Source organism: Dendrobates tinctorius, unplaced genomic scaffold, assembly GCF_039654945.1.
Source record: "Dendrobates tinctorius isolate UK_male_01 unplaced genomic scaffold, ASM3965494v1 ptg000081l, whole genome shotgun sequence".
In the NCBI taxonomy this organism is placed as follows: domain Eukaryota; kingdom Metazoa; phylum Chordata; class Amphibia; order Anura; family Dendrobatidae; genus Dendrobates; species Dendrobates tinctorius.
Genome location: NW_027361749.1, coordinates 17,519,638 through 17,538,964, shown reverse-complemented (window position 1 = coordinate 17,538,964; position 19,327 = coordinate 17,519,638). Strand labels below are relative to the sequence as shown.

Genomic DNA, 19,327 nt, shown 5'->3' with positions numbered 1-19,327 from the left:
TTCTATGATTCTATATATCATTAATGACATGATGTGTAGAATTTATGCACTGCTGGGATTTTTTTTTAAATACATGGAGTAGTGAACAGAAAGTCTTACATTATGAATTAAATAAAAGTCCCCAAAAATTGAGGGACCTCCCAAAAGCTTTCATCAAAATTGTGAAAATACATTATTATATATTGTAAAAAGTACAAACTACATATTAAAACTATGAGTCAATATACATAGCAGATGTTGCATTGCCTGTATACTTCTCATAGTACTGTCAGAGACAATATATATTAGTGAGGTACAAAGTAAGCACACCTCATGCTACACATCAAGTGACACATCTGCTAATACTATGTATGCTATCCAACAGCCTGACACAAACATATAATTGGTGGAAAAACAGTCTGTCTACCAGGTGCCCTCTATGTCGCAATACCCGTCTTGTACAAAAGATCTGTAGGGCAGAAAATCCCAAAATGTACAAACATAATTTATAGATATAGAGGTAAATACACATAAAATTTATTTTACCAACCACTCAGAAGCCAGCCATCCTGAAGCATGTTTCACAATAGTTTCTTCAGGGGTTATGAATAAAGTTGTCCTGTAAAGGCAGGCATTGAATAGTACTGAGATCCTTTCTGTTTCTTTGCTTCAAATCCCAGATTATATACACTTTATATGTAGTTCATTTGACTAACATCTATTCTTCCCAACTACTGCACATGCAGGCACTCTGCTCAGTTGAGCCTGCATTTGTTTACAGCCCAAAGATTCCTTTCAAAACAGCATATTTTTTCAGGGAGAAAATAACTGGGTATGTTGAAATGTAACATGCCTGATTCTTTTTTTCCATTGACATCCACTATTGGGGGAACGTTCTTATGTAACTGGCCAGTCCAGAAAAAAAATAATCATCCATTGGCCAGTCCAGAAAATGTCATCCATTGGCCAGTCCAGAAAAAAAAAAATCAGTTCAACTAACTTTCCTCTGTTTATAGGCACCTTCAAAACCGGTCAATAATAGTTCTACAATAAAAATACGACATAGGGCTGCAAATGTTTATTTTTTGTTTTCCTCATTCCAACTATAATCACCAGGTTTCCTTGTAACCAATGACATTTTCTGATTTAGATCTCTTCAATGGAGACAAATCTGAAAACAATAGAGGAGGAGAACAAACTCATAGAGCAGAACAATGAAAGTCTTTTGAAGGAGCTGGCTGGTCTTAGCCAAGCCCTTATTTCAAGTCTTGCTGATATCCAGCTTCCACAAATGGTAAGATCCTATAAGTTCCCATGATGAGGACTAGAAATGAAACTGCATCTACCTGAAAATGTGCTACATATAGGGCCTATCAAGTGTTTTCTTCTCCTCCCTTAAACCTCCTGCTTTTATCAGGACTTTTCACAGAAGGAGCACAATGACTTGTAGACATACCTGCCCCATAAGTTGCATGTATATGCTAGATAATTGTGATTAAGCTTTCACAAAAATACTCGTTTCACAATTACTTTGCTGTGAAAACAAACTGCCGATCACCTGATGAGCGAATGTTTTGAAATGATCATCGTCCTCTGCAATGCATTGTCCTGTGTAAATAGGCTGCCATACTTTTCGTAGTTCTATGTGCACTGTGCGATCTAGTGTAGATGGCTCAGTGAGCATCATTTAGTTCAATGTAAGCAGGCATTTAAATGACCGCTGATCAGTAAAAGTTTGTCAATTGGCGATTGTTTTGTGACATCGGTCGTACATGTTAATAGAACCTTACTCTCTAGAAACTGTAATAAAGTTTTGTGAACCTGGAAAAGCAGTAAGTGTTTGTCCTATATAAGTTAATACGATTCTTTACTTTTTGATTAAACATGGAAGCATGTATCTTCTTAAAGGGAACCAGACACCAGGAAAAACTTTATTCTTGCCAGCAGCATTAAGATTTCAGTCACTGGGGGCGGCAGTGGTGCATGGTCAGTCATGGCCGGGAGCATGGTTACAGACACCGCTCTCCATACACAGAGTGGTAAATGGACCAGCGATGGTGCCGCCCCAGTGGCTGAAATCCAAATGCTGCTGGGGGGAATAAAGTTAATTTTCTCCCTGCAGCGTTCGGCTAAGTGCAGGCGCCGGGCAAGCTCAGAATGCGATCAACCTGCAAATTAACCCCATATCTGTAGGCTAATAGCGTGTTTTCTGGTGAGAGGTTCCCTTTAATTGTAAGACTAGTTGGTTGAACCTAAGTATTATCAGGGGCTGATATGTCATCATGAATCTGGATAGTCATGCTAAAGAGCATTATGTAAAAGCAATGTCTGATTGTAACAAAACTTTTGACTATTTTTAACAATCTTAAAGGTAATCTGTCAGCAGGATTTCATCTCCAAACAATATATATGCACATGTAGCAAAGACGAATCCAGCAATTCATTTACTTAGAAAGTTTATTCCTTCGTTACTGAGAAATCATCATTTGAATCAACATGAAAAAATGCTATAATGCTTTACGTGCCTTGAAGCTTTTCTAAAGCCTTTGCCACACCAAGTCTATTTCCTGCCTGCATTATTGCCTTATCCTGCTTCTTTGTTTGACATCAAGCGATTGAGCTTTCAGTCAAGCAGGATAAGGCAGGGAATACAGTGGGAATGACAGAGGCTTGAGAACAGCTTCCAGGGTGCAAAGAACTTCAACCTCATTTACATATCCAGTCAAAAGATATCTTAGTAATGTAGGAACAGACTGACTAGCTAAAAGTATGGCTGAACTTGTATTTACAGGAGCTAAATGTGTATATAAATAATATGTGGGTAGAGGGAGATGAAATCCTGCTGACAGATTCATTTTGGTAACCTTTAGCCCTTCCTGCCATTGGCTTAATGTCAGGAACACCGCACTGCACTTGCTCACTGAGCCAGTGCGCGTGTCCTGAGTAATACAAACTGTGCTCTAAGATACCTGTGGAGCAGGCAGCTGCGGTGAAGATGTGTGCTTCAGACTAAAGGGCATGTCACACTAAGAGATATCGCTAGCAATATCGCTATAACTAGTGACGTTATAGCGATATTGCTAGCGATATTGCTATGTCTGATACTTACCTACGACCGGCTCCCCCGCTGGTTATCGCTGATCGCGCGAGAACGTTCAGGACTGTTTCTCGTCGTCTGCTTCCTGCGGCGCTTCCTGCTGTGAGGACGAGCGACGCGTGGAGCCGGGCGGGAGGACGCAGGATCGCCTGGTGTGACAGGTAAGTAGCGATCCCCGTCCCCAGCGATGTCGCTAGTGAGATCTGCCTATGTGGAAGCTCACTAGCGACCACTTAGCGATGTACCAGCGATCCTGACCACGTCATATCGCTGGTCGGGATCGCTGGTACATCGCTAAGTGTGACAGTACCTTAACAGGGCCTGAAGCACGTGACTGCTGGGGGCGTGGCCTAAGCTCCAGAGAGCTAGGAGCTGCAGGAAAACTCCAAGAAGGGTAACTACGGGACAAAGTTACCAAGGGGCATAGACAGGGACATAAACAGAACAGGCCGGGGTTAAAGCACGAGATAGCACGACAATACCAAAGGGCAAGACAGAACAGATAGTCAGGATGTAGCCAAGAAGCCAGAAACCAGCGAAATAGATACACAGTACAGAATCAACAGGCAAACTCACAACGGGGGACAGAACGGGGTCAGAACCATAAAAGCAAGCTAGAAGACAATCAACAGGCACAGGCACACAGGGGTCACCACACTTGGCCAAAGGCAAAAGTATAACTGACAGGGACTGGAGTTTCCCAGGGCTATAAGAAACTCTCCCTGAACCAAAAAGAGGCCACAATAATTAACCCCAGGCATGCAGGTCAAAGCCTGCACTGGGCTCAAGACATTAACCTCTGACATGTAGGTAAAAACCTGCACTGGGATGATGACAGTACCCCCCTCTCAACGGGGGGCCTCTGGACCCCCAGGCTTCCCCGGGTATTTGGCATGGAAAGCCCGAACCAGGCGAACTGCATGTACAGAGTGAGCAAGGACCCATGAGCGATCTTCCGGTCCATATCCCTTCCAGTGGACCAGGTACTGCAAGGAGCGGCGCACCCGCCGAGAGTCCACAATATGTCCGACCTCATACTCCAAGTGACCCTCCACCAACACTGGAGGAACAAGAGGCTTGGAGTCCTCCTTGACAGAACCCACAGGTTTCAGCAGAGATTTATGGAAGACATTGGATATTTTTAAGGAGGCGGGGAGATGCAGTCTATATGCCACTGGGTTGACTATCTCCACAATCTCATACGGACCATTGAACTTTGGTCCCAATTTAGCTGATGGTACCTTCAAGTTGATGTTACGTGTGGAAAGCCAAACCTTCTCCCCCACCTGAAACATGTGTCCAGGGGCTCTCTTTTTGTCAGCAAAATATTTGTACCTCCCCTGGGCCCGAGAGATATTACGCCAATCTTCAGCCCGGAGGTTTTTTAACCGTTGAACAGATCCCTCCACCCCTGGACAACTGGAATCCAATCGTGAAAACGCCCCAAAATGAGAATTAAATCCATAATTGATCAGAAATGGGGACATGTTGGTGGATTGACTCACCCGGTTGTTAAAAGCAATGGTAACGTATCACACCAATCCTCCTGTCTGGTGGAGGTCAGACACCTGAGAATCTGTTCTAGGGATTGATTGGTGCGTTCCTTTTGACCATTACTCTCCGGGTGATATGCTGACGAGAAGGAGAGTGAGATGCCCAACTTCTTACAGAATGCCCACCAAAATTTGGCCGCAAACTGCAAACCTCTGTCAGACACAACATTCAGGGGTACCCCATGCAATCGGACCACATGCAGCACTAACAACCTTGACAATGTTTCTGCTGAGGGTAATACTGCCAAGGGAATGAAATGGGCCTGCTTCGAAAACCTTTCCACCACCACCCAGATCACGGTATTGCCCCTTGAAGGTGGAAGACTGGTAATAAAGTCCATGGAGAGATGAGTCCATGGCCTATCAGGAACCGGTAAAGGTATGAGTTCCCCAGCCGGCCGGTTATGCGAGCTTTTGGAACGGGCACAAACTCCACAAGCAGAAATGAATTTCTTGACATCGGACCCAAGTGAAGGCCACAAAAAAACCCTGGCTACTGCCTCTCTAGTGGCCATGTTACCGGGATGAGCACTCAGTCTAGACTCATGAAACTCCTGCAGAAGTCTAGGCCGCAATAAATCAGGAACAAACAATTTATCCCCTGGCCTGGCCGCCGGAGCTAGGAACTGGGCCCTCAAAATTTCTTGTTCCAACTCTGACGAGACCCCCTCCACTACCACCCCCGGGAGAAGAATGGAGGACGGCAGCTCGGGGGGAGACACCGAGTCAAAACTTCTGGACAGGGCATCCACTTTAACATTTTTGGACCCCGGTCGAAAAGTAATGGAGAATTGAAATCGTGAAAAAAAAGTGACCAACGGGCTTGTCTAGGTGTAAGCCTCTTAGCAGATTCAAGGTATGCCAAATTTTTGTGATCAGTGATAACAGTAAAAGTTGAGCCGCCCCTTCCAAAAAGTGCCTCCATTCTTCAAATGCCAGCTTGACCGCAAGAAGTTCTCTATTGCCTACATCATAGTTTCTCTCGGCGGATGAGAACTTCTTGGAGAGGAAGGCACAGGGTTTGAGATTAGTAAGGGTGGCCAGACCCTGGGACAACACTGGCCCCACCCCTACTTCAGAAGCATCCACCTCCACAATAAATGGTTTGGACAGGTCTGGCTGAACCAACACCGGTGCGGACATGAAACAGTTCTTAAGAGCTGAGAAGGACTCCTTAGCGAGTTCCGACCAATTTTTTACATCAGCCCCCTTCCGGGTAAGATCCGTGAGTGGTTTAACCACTTGTGAGAAACCTTTAATGAATCTCCGGTAATAGTTCGCAAACCCCAAGAAGTGCTGGAGCCCCTTGAGATCACGAGGCTGAACCCAGTCTGTGATCGCCAGCACTTTCTTAGGAACCATACAAAACCCCTCACAAGACACAAACAGCCCCAAAAAAGACAGTTCCTGTGTGAAAAACAAACATTTTTCCATTTTAGCAAACAAGTGGTTCTCCCTGAGTCTCGGGAGAGCTGTCTGTAGATGTTGCAAGTGAGACTGACTGTCCGGGGAATACACCAAAATATCATCCAAATAAATGGCAACAAAATGGACTATCAGGTCAGAAAACACAACATTGATAAAGTTCTGGAATACAGCAGGGGCATTAGTTAACCCAAACGGCATAAACAGGTTTTCAAAGAGTCCCTCTGATGTGAGGAACGCAGTTTTCCACTCGTCCCTTTCCCGAACCCTTATCAGGTTGTAGGCCCCCTGGAGATCTAATTTGGAGAACCATTGGGCCCCAGATAACTGGTTATATAAGTCTGGGATGAGGGGAAGCGGGTAAGTGTTCCTAACCGTTATTTTGTTAAGTTCCCGAAAGTCGAGGCACGGCCTCAAACCACCATCTTTCTTCTTCACAAAGAAGAATCCTGCTGCCATGGGTGACACAGAAGGCCTGATATGCCCTTTGTGGAGACTCTCAGCTATGTACTCCTTCATGGCTTGGCGCTCAGGCCCAGGCAAATTGAACAATCTGATCCTGACTCCGGACAGCTGGCTACGATCGACATGATCAAGGCATCAGGCTGCGGACATCAGCTCCGGACATCAGGCCGCAGTCATCCAGCTTACGATCTCTGGCAGCGATCGGCAGGTTCCGGGCATCCGGCAGGCAAACCAGGGTTCAGGCAAGGAGGCACGACAGATATCCAGGCATGGTGGATGTTAGGGAACATGCCAAGATCCAAGGCTAGGTGCAAGACAAGGTGCATGTGTAGGGGACACGCCAGGGTTCAAGGCTAGGTGCGTGTGTAGGGGACACGCCAAAGCACAAGGTACAAGACAGAGTGCGTGTGTAGAGACACGCCAAGGCACAAGGTACAAGACAGAGTGCATGTGTAGAGACACGCCAAGGCACAAGGTACAAGACAGAGGGCGTGTGTAGAGACACGCCAAAGCACAAGGTAGAAGACAGAGTGCGTGTGTAGAGACACGCCAAGGTCAGGGTTCAAGGCAGGGTGCGTGCTAGGAGCCACGCCAGGGTTCAAGGAAGGGTGCGTGCTAGGAGCCAAGCCAGGGTTCAAGGCAGGGTGCGTGCTAGGAGCCACGCCAGGGTTCAGAGCAGGACGCGTGCTAGGAGCCACGCGGGACGCACACCTCACTGGCCAGTGCACACGGCTATAACGCTAGCATGAGGCACGACTTTGGCACAGGAGGCGGGCAAAGGAACCTTCGTGCTAGGAGCCACGCCAGGTTCAGGGCAGGGTGCGTGCTAGGATCCACGCCAGGTTCAGGGCAGGGTGCGGAAAACCAGGCTGAGACAAGAACATGAGAAGTACTACAAGGCTCAGAATAGCAAAGACCAGACATGGCGAAACAGGTAAGGCAGAGAACAGAGGAAGGACTACAAATCAAAGAATAGCTAAGGCGAGACATAGCAAAACAGACTAAGACAGAGAACAGCAGAAGGACTACAAGGCAAGGCAAGGCAAAGACAAACATGGCATGAGAGACAACACAAGACATGGCACAAGACAAGAGACGGCATACGAGCACGGAGCATGTGCAGAGAAGCACTACAGAGCAAAGTGCAAGGGCACAGAATAGAGGGAGCAACCCCACAGACCAAGAGCCGTGCAGGGAAGCAACACAATAATCAGGCCCTGAGCATAGGAAGGGGCGGTCTAATATAGGGCATAGCACCTCCTCTTCCGGGTCAGGACCAGGGTTCAACTTCCAGTTCAGATGCTCCAGGATCACAGAGCGTAGTCACATGATCAGGGTTTCAGACATGATGAGATGATTACCGAACCAGACAGTGCAGGATCCTAGGAAGGACACATGATCAGGGATTCTAGACATGACAAGATGATTGCAGAACCAGACAGTGCAGGATCCTAGGAAAGGTCACATGATCAGAGTTTCAGACATGACAAGATGATTGCAGAACCGGACAGTGCAGGATCCTAGGAAAGGTCACATGATCAGGGATTCTAGACATGACGAGAAGATCACAGAAAGCAAAGCAGAAACGCAGGCATCTTGCAGCTCAGCAGGAACAAGCAGGATAGCAGACACAAGGTGCGTGTGCACACCGCTCCAGGGGTTCATGAGGCAAAACAGACATGGCAGACGTGACACAGGTAAATACTATATACAGGAGGAGATGACATACAGGTATATACTACAGTTGTGGCCCAAAGTATTGACACCCCTGCAATTTTGTCAGATAATACTCAGTTTCTTCCTGAAAATGATTGCAATCACAAATTCTTTGGTATTATTTTCTTCATTTAATTTGTCTTACATGAAAAAACACAAAAGAGAATGAAGCAAAAAGCAAAACATTGATCATTTCACACAAAACTCCAAAAATGGGCCAGACAAAAGTATTGGCACCCTCAGCCTAATACTTGGTTGCACAACCTTTAGCCAAAATAACTGCGACCAACCGCTTCCAGTAACCATCAATGAGTTTCTTAAAATGCTCTGCTGGAATTTTAGACCATTCTTCTTTGGCAAACTGCTCCAGGTCCCTGATATTTGAAGGGTGCCTTCTCCAAATTGCCATTTTTAGATTTCTCCACAGGTGTTCTATGGGATTCAGGTCTGGACTCATTGCTGGCCACCTTAGAAGTCTCCAGTGCTTTCTCTCAAACCATTTTCTAGTGCTTTTTGAAGTGTGTTTTGGGTCATTGTCCTGCTGGAAGACCCATGACCTCTGAGGGAGACCCAGCTTTCTCACACTGGTCCCTACATTATGCTGAAAAATTTGTTGGTAGTCTTCAGACTTCATAATGCCATGCACACGGTCAAGCAGTCCAGTGCCAGAGGCAGCAAAGCAACCCCAAAACATCAGGGAACCTCTGCCATGTTTGACTGTAGGGACCGTGTTTTTTTCTTTAAATGCCTCTTTTTTCTCCTGTAAACTCTATGTTGATGCCTTTGCCCAAAAAGCTCTACTTTTGTCTCATCTGACCAGAGAACATTTTTCCAAAATGTTTAAGGCTTTTTCAGGTAAGTTTTGGCAAACTCCAGCCTGGCTTTTTTATGTCTCGGGGTAAGAAGTGGGGTCTTCCTGGGTCTCCTACCATACAGTCCCTTTTCATTCAGATGCCGACGGATAGTACGGGTTGACACTGTTGTACCCTCGGACTGCAGGGCAGCTTGAACTTGTTTGGGTGTTAGTCGAGGTTCTTTATCCAACATCCACACAATCTTGCGTTGAAATCTCTTGTCAATTTTTCTTTTCCGTCCACATCTAGGGAGGTTAGCCACAGTGCCATGGGCTTTAAACTTCTTGATGACACTGCGCACGGTAGACACAGGAACATTCAGGTCTTTGGAGATGGACTTGTAGCCTTGAGATTGCTCATGCTTCCTCACAATTTGGTTTCTCAAGTCCTCAGACAGTTCTTTGGTCTTCTTTCCTTTCTCCATGCTCTATGTGGTACACACAAGGACACAGGACAGAGGTTGAGTCAACTTTAATCCATGGCAGCTGGCTGCAAGTGTGATTTAGTTATTGCCAACACCTGTTAGGTGCCACAGGTAAGTTACAGGTGCTGTTAATTACACAGATTAGAGAAGCATCACATGATTTTTCGAACAGTGCCAATACTTTTGTCCACCCTCTTTTTTATGCTTGGTGTGGAATTATATCCAATTTGGCTTTAGGACAATTCTTTTTGTGCTTTTTCATTTAAGACAAATTAAATGAAGATAATAATAACAAAGAATTTGTGTTTGCAATAATTTTCAGGAAGAAACTGAGTATTATCTGACAAAATTGCAGGGGTGTCAATACTTTTGGCCACAACTGTATATAAAGAAGGAGATGACATACAGGTACATACTATATACAAGAGGAGATGACACAGAGGTATATACTATATACAGGGGAGATGACATACAGGTATACACTATATACAGAGGAGATGACATACAAGTATATACTACATACAAGAGGAGATGACATACAGGTAGGTATTTACTATATACAGGAGATGACATACAGATGTATACTATATACAGGAGGAGATGACATACAGGTATATACTATATACAGTAGAGATGACACACAGGTATATACTATATACAGGAGGAGATGACATACAGTGACAATTTATGTGCAATATAATCATTAAATTTTGTTAGAACTAACCACAGTTAGTTACTACGCCCAGGCAACGCCGGGCTCATCAGCTAGTCTTTTATAAAATATGGCGCCCATAACTGGATCCCGTATTCTAGATGTGGCCTCACCCGTGATTTATAAAGGGGTAATAATACGTTGGGATCGCAGGATTTTATCTCTCTTTTTATACATCCTAATATCTTGTTTGCTTTTGTGGCTGCTGCTTGACATTGAATACTGTTGCTCAGCTTACTTGTAGCCAGAATACCCAAGTCCTTCTCCGGTTCAGTAGTCCTGAGTATTCTCCCATTTACTGTGTATACAGCAATAGGATTACTCCATTCTAGGTGCATTATTTTACATTTATCTACATTAAATGTCATTTGCCAAGAGTTTGGCCATTCAATTATCTTATTCAGATCGTTTTGCAATATTGTAATGTTAAAGTCAGATTTTAACCCCTTTCTGCCATCGGCCATAATAATTTGTCCATGTGACCTGGGCCTATTTGACCATGCACGGAAAATTACATCATTTTTTAATGCGACCCTGCAACCGAAGTCGCGGTGATTGCATTAAAATTCCAGCGCCATCTTACCTCTGGGTAGATGATGCAGTCATCCTGGGAGGTGTCACCGCCCTCCCGTAACCACGATCAATGTGATTGGCTGTTCATTTCCGAACAGCCTATTGTAGCATTTTTCAGTGTTTCAAGCAATCAGATTGCCTTAAACATTTATGTCCCAGCCTAGGATCGGTGCTCCTGGAGCGCCAATCCTAGGCTGGTGCCTGGCAACGCCAGGCATTGCCTGAATGGACTCTGATTGGTGCAATCAACTATTACATTGATCACACCAATTGCAGAGCACAGCCGCAGTGTGACCATGCAGTGCCCTGCCTGTGATTGGAGCTGTAAGAGCACCAATCATAGGCTGGTGCCTATAGCAACACCAGGCATGGCCTGGACCTGCTGATTGGTGCAATCAATGATTACATCAATTTTTATACATAATATAGGATACACAGGGGTTGATATATTTACATCATATAGGATACACTATGGCTGATTTATACACATAATATAGGATACTCTGGGGCAGATGCATGTACAGTACATCATATAGGATACACTATGGCTGACGTATACTCTATACATAATATAGGACACATTGGAGCTCAGGTACTGTATATATATTATAGGATACACTGGGGCCAATGTATATACATCATATAGGATACACTGGGGCTGATATAAATACTTTACATGGCTGCAGCAAAGTAATGATGACAGAGTGCAGAAGGCAGTAACTTTTCCCACAAAAAATGCGCTGACCACCCCTAATGTGTCACAGCATCCTGGCTCAAGCCACATGAGCTTCACAGCGTTCAGTTAATAAACACTGCATGCATGTATTCCGCCTCACTCCCAGTGAATCTGCACCATCAGATGCCCAAAAAGTTAAAGGCGCTGTCATCCAAAAAAGTGAGCTGGCGGCCCCCCAAGTGGTGCCACATAGCAGCCCACCAGGCAAATACAAAAATGGGTAGATTAGCAGTACAGGCCTGGGCTTATGTATGTGGAAGGTATAGTATATAGAAAGAGGTTGTCAATATCAGACAATGCCTTCACAGTGGGTTTATCAAGTCTCCTAAGACCAGGTTCATACTGCGTTAAAGCAGACCATTCAACGCATAGCGCTGACGGTCTGCGTTAACACTATAGCATAACACGATCGTGTTATGCTATACCGCTAGCGCAGATGCTTCATCTGCGCTAGCAGTGACAGACCCCCGGACGCTGCAGCCCGCATCCGAGGGTCCGTCACAGAATGACGGCACATCGCTAGTGCATGCCAATTTATGGCATGCGCTAGCGATGCACTCCTAATGGGAGTCAATGGCAGCGTTAACGGATTGCATTACATCGCGTTATGACGTGGTGTAACGCAATCTGTTAAACGGACTGCAATAATGCAGTGTGACCCCAGCCCAAATCTCTGCCAGGAGAAGCTGTGCACAGCCACATAAACTGTAGTATCACATGAGGACCATATCATGAAATAGACTTTTCTAACAGCTATCTTCTCTAGCCAGTACAGTGTGGGTCTTAAGAGGAATCTATCAGCAAGTTTTAGCTATGTTATCTGACAGCAGGAGATGGGGGCTGAAACACAGAATTTAGGAATATGTCATTTGTCAAAGTGTGTGCTGCTGTTTACTAACTGTGAGAGATTTATCACTAAGAGATTAACATTGCTGGACTAGGCCGGCAACTAAGCACCTCACATGCTTAGGTGAGCCTGGTGTGGGCGGAGTTAGCTTTCTCAGCTCTGCTTCATTCTAAATCTAAAATCTCTGCCCCCCAGTAAACTAAGTGATAAATTGCTGAATTCAGCTTCTCTTTGCCTACATTATGCTGCTCTCACATGAGGTATCAAAAACCTGCTGACAGATTTCCTTTAAATGGGGCCACAAGTATTTCAATAATACATAGTGAAAAATGCATCATGTTGATTTTTTAAGCACAATTGTATAAAATAATGTGTACAATGAAAGCAATGTATAGAGTGACTACTGCAACACAAAAAATATTTGCTTTTCAGTTACATTTTCCACATACAGTAATATTATTATTATTATTTGTACTGCACGCTATTAATCTTTACTCATGCACTATTGATGCACAAATCAATAATGCTGAAATTCCATGGTAAACTTTGAGTTTTCTGACCTGGGTCTTTCTTTTCTCCATTTAGGAACCGATCGGTGAACATAACTTTGAAGCATATGTAAATACACTCACTGAAATGTACAGCAATATGGAACGGGAATACTCCCCAGAATGTAAAGCCCTCTTGGAAAGTATAACACAAGCCGTAAAGGGAATCCATGTATAGTATAGCTGCCGGACCCACAAAGGAAAAGACTCCACCTATAGACTGCTGGATTGTGTATAAAAGCACAAAGAATATTGCCGATTCGTGTGCTGAATTACCAACTCCGACATTGCACTATTTACTTCCCCAGCAGTCACTAAACAAAATACAAAAAACATGAAAAATAAACTAAGATTTATAGGACTGTTTGTACTGACAGCAACCCGCTAATCAAGTATATCTCAATGTACTTATTTCCGCTCATTTTTCTCTATTGCACTCTTTCTTTTGTATAGTGAATGTATAAAGGTGTTTGCAACTATTTTTTATAAATTGTATTTATTTGGGGGGTGAAGGAGGTTTTGTTCATACCTTTTAATGATGTTTCTTTTGTTAGGCTTACCATATTTTTACAAATATCTTTTTATAAGTTATTTTCTGAGTGGATTTTAAATAGATTTAATGAAAAGCGATTCTGTAAAATAACACGATAAAAAAAAAATCATGGAATGAAAAGAAATGTTTAGTCTTTGGCGATAAAAATGGGGGATCCTAGTTCTTCTATTTTTGGTACTAATGCCCATTTGATTTCATTATAATTTTCCAAGTACTGTTGCTGCAACATAAGATCAGGGATTACACAAATTATGAGATGATGACCACCCATGTAATTTTTTTTTGTTTTTTAGGCAGATGCTAGCAATAATTATTAGTAGCATTTAGTATTGTTTCTCGTAACGTGCATTACTATTGGTCACGCCGGATCTCTTGCTAGCACTTGAATGAATCCTAATTTATACCTCATAACCTTTAGTGTACAGAAAAGTTACACATTCGGTTAGATTTTGCTTTGGTGATGTGTTTTGTTATACAGATGATTCCAATATTCTTCCACGCAAGGTGGCAATCATAGAAAGTTTAAGAAGAATTGTATTACCTGATGTTTTTTCTGTGGTAGGTTATTTCTTTGTGTTACTGTAGCTGTGTTTTATTACCCTACACCTCCATAGATTGTGACGATAACTGACATGCCAAGTTCTGGAGGGGTGAATCATCTTGGTACTAGATGAACAGTTAATATGTTCATGTGTAAATACTCAATCTACTCGAAACAAGGACAGTTAATTTGCTTTGAGCGTTTTTATTGTTTTATTAATTTTCACAAACTATATTTTTGCAACGGATGATGTTAAAAACCAGCTAAACTGCCTTGTGTATGTACAGCTAATGTGCATATGTGCCTCATTGGAAATGATTACGTTCGTGCTCCATTTTTCTTATTTCTCAATAGCCGCAAATTACGTCCCTGTAATCCTTAACTACAGCTAGAATGGTGATCTTTCTTGGCAGAAAAAATATTCATTAATACTGTACAGGTAGACTGGGTGTAGAAAAGCATATTTTTAATCTGTTAATGTGCCATTGTGTAACTATAATATTAAAGGGGTTGTCAAGGAAGACAAAATAGTTTTCTGGGAAAAACCAACAGGTAAAAAAAAACTACAGTTCAATTTTTTTTCCAATCTCTCACAACATTTTTGAGCCTTTACTTCTCTGACATATTCAATTTTGTATGGGAAGCAGGGTAACCCGATCGCAGGGGAGCACAAAGGAAAGGGAGAAGCTTGAAAGGTTTTCTTCTTTATTAAGTTCCACTACGCGTTTCAACGGATAACCTCCGTCTTCATCTCTCTAGAGGCACCTGACAGGAGCAGCATCGGATTACCATTACCAGCGCCCTGTGACCTGTCAGCCTGGCGCTCCATATATCTGTCTCACTCTGACTATTTCATATATTCAATTTTGTAAGCACACTGCATTGTATAGCATGTTCTCCCATGGGCTATCTTTTATTTTGTTCTTTAATTATGTAAATGATAATGGTGGAGAGTTGACATTTTTTCCATATACTTTTAGGACTCTCCTGTTCCCATTTTTTTTACAAACAGAATGAATGATAGCAGAAAGACAACAAGATGTAAAAGCCCTTCATGCATGGAAAGAGAACTTGTCACTAGAGTTTTGGTGAAGAAAATGAAGCCTTGACACTATAGAGCTTTTAATAATATTTTAAAGGGTTGTCCTGTGAACAAATTACAGCTTGGAACAAAAATGTCTCATAAATGGATGTGTTAAAAAAATGTTCCTGTGAGGAGATAATCTTATTAATGTGCTCCTGCTGTGTACTGTGTAATGGCTGTGTACTGACCATACAGGGACATGGTCTGATCATACCACAGCTCCTGGGCAGGGGAGGAAGCAAAAGAGTATACAGACAGGACAGCATGGGATTGCAGATACTGCTCTCTGTGAGATAAAATATGTTTTTAACCAGGCAGGGAAATGTTTTATCTCACATAAACCAACAGCTGTGAACCTATGCTGTTTTGTCTGTTTACTCCCTATATACTATATACTGCTTCCTCCCCTGCCTACGACATGTGGTATGATCAGTCCATGTTCCTGCATGGTCAGACACATCCATTAAACAGTACACAGGGGCACATTTATAAGATTATCTCAGCACAGGAACATTTTTTAATACATCTTGTTATCAAGCTTATTTTTATTCTAAGATTTATTGATTAAAATTTACTTTGCTCATGAAACAACCCCTTTAATACACTGCTCATTGTAAATAGATCATTTCATTATTAGGTAAAAAAAATGTTGAAATCAGTGTGTATTTTATGTAAAAGACTCTTAGCATGTCCATTCTTCCCTTCCCGGATCGATGTCCCTCCGGGCTTTGATGAAGGACATCGATGATGGTCAGCTAACAACCAGGACCCTGAGTCTTCACCATTGCCTTCTAGATGACTCTTCGTAAGCTTTTTACATATCGCACATGCTGAGTTATAACTTCTTTTTCTTCCTCATAGAGAAACAGACAATTTAAACAGGGACATGTTTAAAATGTTATTTAATTCTTCTAGATCATTCTAGTGACAGGTTCCCTTATTACTTTTAACCCATGGAGAAATCTGTCATTAAAGCCTACTAATAAATGTTCCGTACAGCACATGTGTTCTAACTCTTCATTGCAGCATTCTTTTATCAATTATTTCTATTAATTTGGCTAGCAGTAATGTATGATCCTAAGTAAATCATTGGTGTTGTCTTCCTTTTGTTCCTGCGTCTCTGTTCCTAAGATATATCACCTTCTTTACTGCATATAAATCTAGTCTTTTTAGTTAAAGGGAACCTATCTACATTTTTTTCCAATATAACCTTTGGCCATCAGCTTTCAGCTTTCAGCCTAAAGTGACAGCATTTTATAATTCTGTGCATATGACTCCAATTAGCTCTGCAAGGAAAATACAACACTTTGTATTATACTCAATGGGCATCATTGATCTTGGGCCAGTGCCTCCTCTCTTCTTGCGATCCCCGTCCTCCTTCTGTGCTTTGTATGGATGACGCATCCTACATCAGCCACACAGTGTTCCCCATCGCACTCCTGCCCATGCGCACTTCTCTCTGCCCTGCCGAGGACAGAGTAAAGTACTGCAATGTGCATGTGCCGGGAAAGATCAAACCAGAAGGACTATTTGGACAAAAAAATAGATTTAAATACAGGTAAAACAAGGAGCCATTATTCAGTAATGGCAAAAGGAGCAGAAACAAAAAAAACAATACCACATTTAGGGGAACAGCTGCATTTACATCAGGCAAAAAAATGTACAAATTTGTGGCAAGTGACAGGTCCTGTATAAATGATGAATGGAAAAAGGTGGAAGGCCCACTTAAAATTAACGTTAGTTTAGATGCTCATATCTCCCAATTTCAGGTCCATATCCCTTCTGATAGAACAGTTGCCAAACTCCCAGTTTATGCCTATGTGTAAGAAAATGATCAAGGTATGGCATGCTTGTATGAGAATTTAAAGGGGTATTCCCATCTCCAACATTCTATCCCAATATGTAGTGGGTGTAATAATAATAATACTAGCAAATACCTCCAATTAGAAATGTAGTTTAGTTTCTCTGATTCGCTATGTCTATTACTTCATGTGCAGGCATTGCAAAACCATGGTTACAACCACTGATAAAGTGACAGTTAGCTAGTTGATAGTGGTCATAATCATAGATACCTAAGACCCTGCAATGCCTGCACATGAGGAAAGAGACACAGCGAATCATAAAAACTACACTACATTTCTAATTGGAGGTATTTGCTAATATTATTATTATTGCACCTACTACATATTGGGATAGGAGCTAGGAGATGGGAATACCCCTTTAAGGTTAACTATTTTATTTTTATCTGTTACTGTAAATGGCAGTGCAATATTAATTATTCCAATTTATAACTTGAAATCATAACTGAAACATGCCCAGATAGGAAGGACTAACAGATAGAAGATGTTGCTTAAAGGGAACCTGTCACCTCTTTTGGCTGCTATAAGATGTGGCCACTGCCTTTCAGGGCTTATCTACAGCATTCTATAATGCTGTAGCTAAGCCCCCGATCTGACCTGCAAGATAAGAAATATAGTTTTATTATATTCACCCGGGAGGGGGGTCCGATGCAGTCCGGTCCGATTGGTGTCACAGGTTTGGGTCCAGTGCCTCCCATCTTCTTGCAACGCCACCCTTCTGCTTGCTTCATCGCTCTCCAGCATTGTGCTCCTATGCAGGCGTACTTCTCTGCCCTGTTGAGGGCAGAGCAAAGTACAGCAGTGTGCAGATGCTGGGCCTCTCTGACTTTTCCCAGCGCCTGCGCACTGCAGTAATTTGCTCTGCCCTCAACAGGGCAGAGGAGTGCGCCTGTGCAGGAGCGCGGTGTTGGGGAGTGATGATGCAAGCAGGAGAAGGGCGTCGCAAGAAGATGGGAGGCGCCGGACCTGGACCTACGACACCTATCGGACCGGACCGGATCAGACCCCTCCGGGTGACTATAATAAAACTTATTTTTCTTGTCTTGCTGGTCGGACCGGGGGCTTATCTACAGCATTACAGAATGCTGTAGATAAGCCCTGAAATGCGGTGGCCACATTTTATAGTGGCCAAAAGAGGTGACAAGTTCCCTTTAAGGATGAATCTGTTTAATTAATTGGGAATATATGTATGCAGTGTTGGACAATTGTTTGTTAGGTCCAAAAGTGGGAAAATATGTTCGAGAGCCATCCATAAATAACATGATAATATTGTACAGGTAAGTAATGGGCTCTAAAGTTAGTTCCAAATGTGGTTGTCTTTTGCTGGAGGATTAGGGTCCCTTTTTTTTTGTCAAGGACCACTGTGGTGGGTTAGCCCAACACTGCATGTATGATTGAAGCAGATAAGGTGTTCCTTCATGTGGATTTGTATAAAACCTATCTATTTGCCTACAAATATTATGTGCTGTAGCTTGTCCTGGTGCAATGCAAATTTGGGCAAGGAAACAAGCTCAGCATTAGCAGTGCGCACTATCCAACAAACTGTGATGATAGGATATCTGCTAGAAAAAGGTAAATCTCATCTAGAACCACAACCATGGCTGTTACATGTAGAAAGGGGCATTCAGGGATGAAACAGTAACTACTGGAATCACTGCAAATATTAATATTTAATTTAAGTTTAAATGTGTTCTATATTTAAGTTGAATATGAGGAAATCTCACGAGCATATGTATTTATTGCTTAGGCTTAATTAATTTATGTCTGATGCTCCGGATGTTTGGTAGTGTATGTTGTATTTATTAATTTGCTTCCTTTGTGACTGATCTGTTCTTTTTGTAATGTGCACTGATTTTATTTAACTTTTTTTTCGTGCTAAATTGCATCAATGAGCAGCACTGTAAATTAGATCTTTTGTAAGAAGCAATGTATGCAATTTTCATTTGGAGTAGTTTATATATTGTGTCTTCATAAATTAATATTTCTTACATTCAGAGCAACAAATTGTGCTTGTGCTGTAAATTTGGTGGATGTTAGGAAATAAAATTGATTATAAAACACCAAGCAATGTTATCTTGCTTTATTTATGTTCTAGTGAGTAGGCTATATGCCATATGCTGTAGTTTTAGGCATTTTTGTTTCTAGTACAGTAAAATATTAAGCATTTTGGGTTTCAACCCCTTTCTGACATATGATTTGGTATCCCGTCCACGTGTCCTGGGCTTTATTGCCCATGGACGGGATAGTACGTCATACCCAATCAGCCGCGCTCACTGATTGTTACAGCTGACACCAGGCACTAAGTTCCAGGAGTGGTCATGGACCGCTCCCGGAACTTTAACCCCTGGCACACTGCAAACA

At 42.6% G+C, this 19,327-nt stretch overlaps 1 protein-coding gene across 8 annotated transcripts in view; it reads left to right on the top strand.

The window, feature by feature from the left end:
• ST18 (ST18 C2H2C-type zinc finger transcription factor) overlaps positions 1-19,030 on the top strand; it is a 438,484-nt gene extending 419,454 nt beyond the window's left edge. For 6 of the 8 annotated variants that reach the window (XM_073583795.1, XM_073583796.1, XM_073583794.1 and 3 more), the window contains 2 exons: positions 1,130-1,273; positions 12,967-19,030. In XM_073583795.1, the coding sequence (XP_073439896.1) occupies positions 1,130-1,273; positions 12,967-13,107 (285 nt within the window). In that variant the 3' untranslated portion in view covers positions 13,108-19,030. The remainder of the gene's footprint in view (positions 1-1,129; positions 1,274-12,966) is intronic. The other 2 variants (XR_012233808.1, XM_073583797.1) reach the window with 2 other exon arrangements.
• Positions 19,031-19,327: the final 297 nt, after the last annotated feature.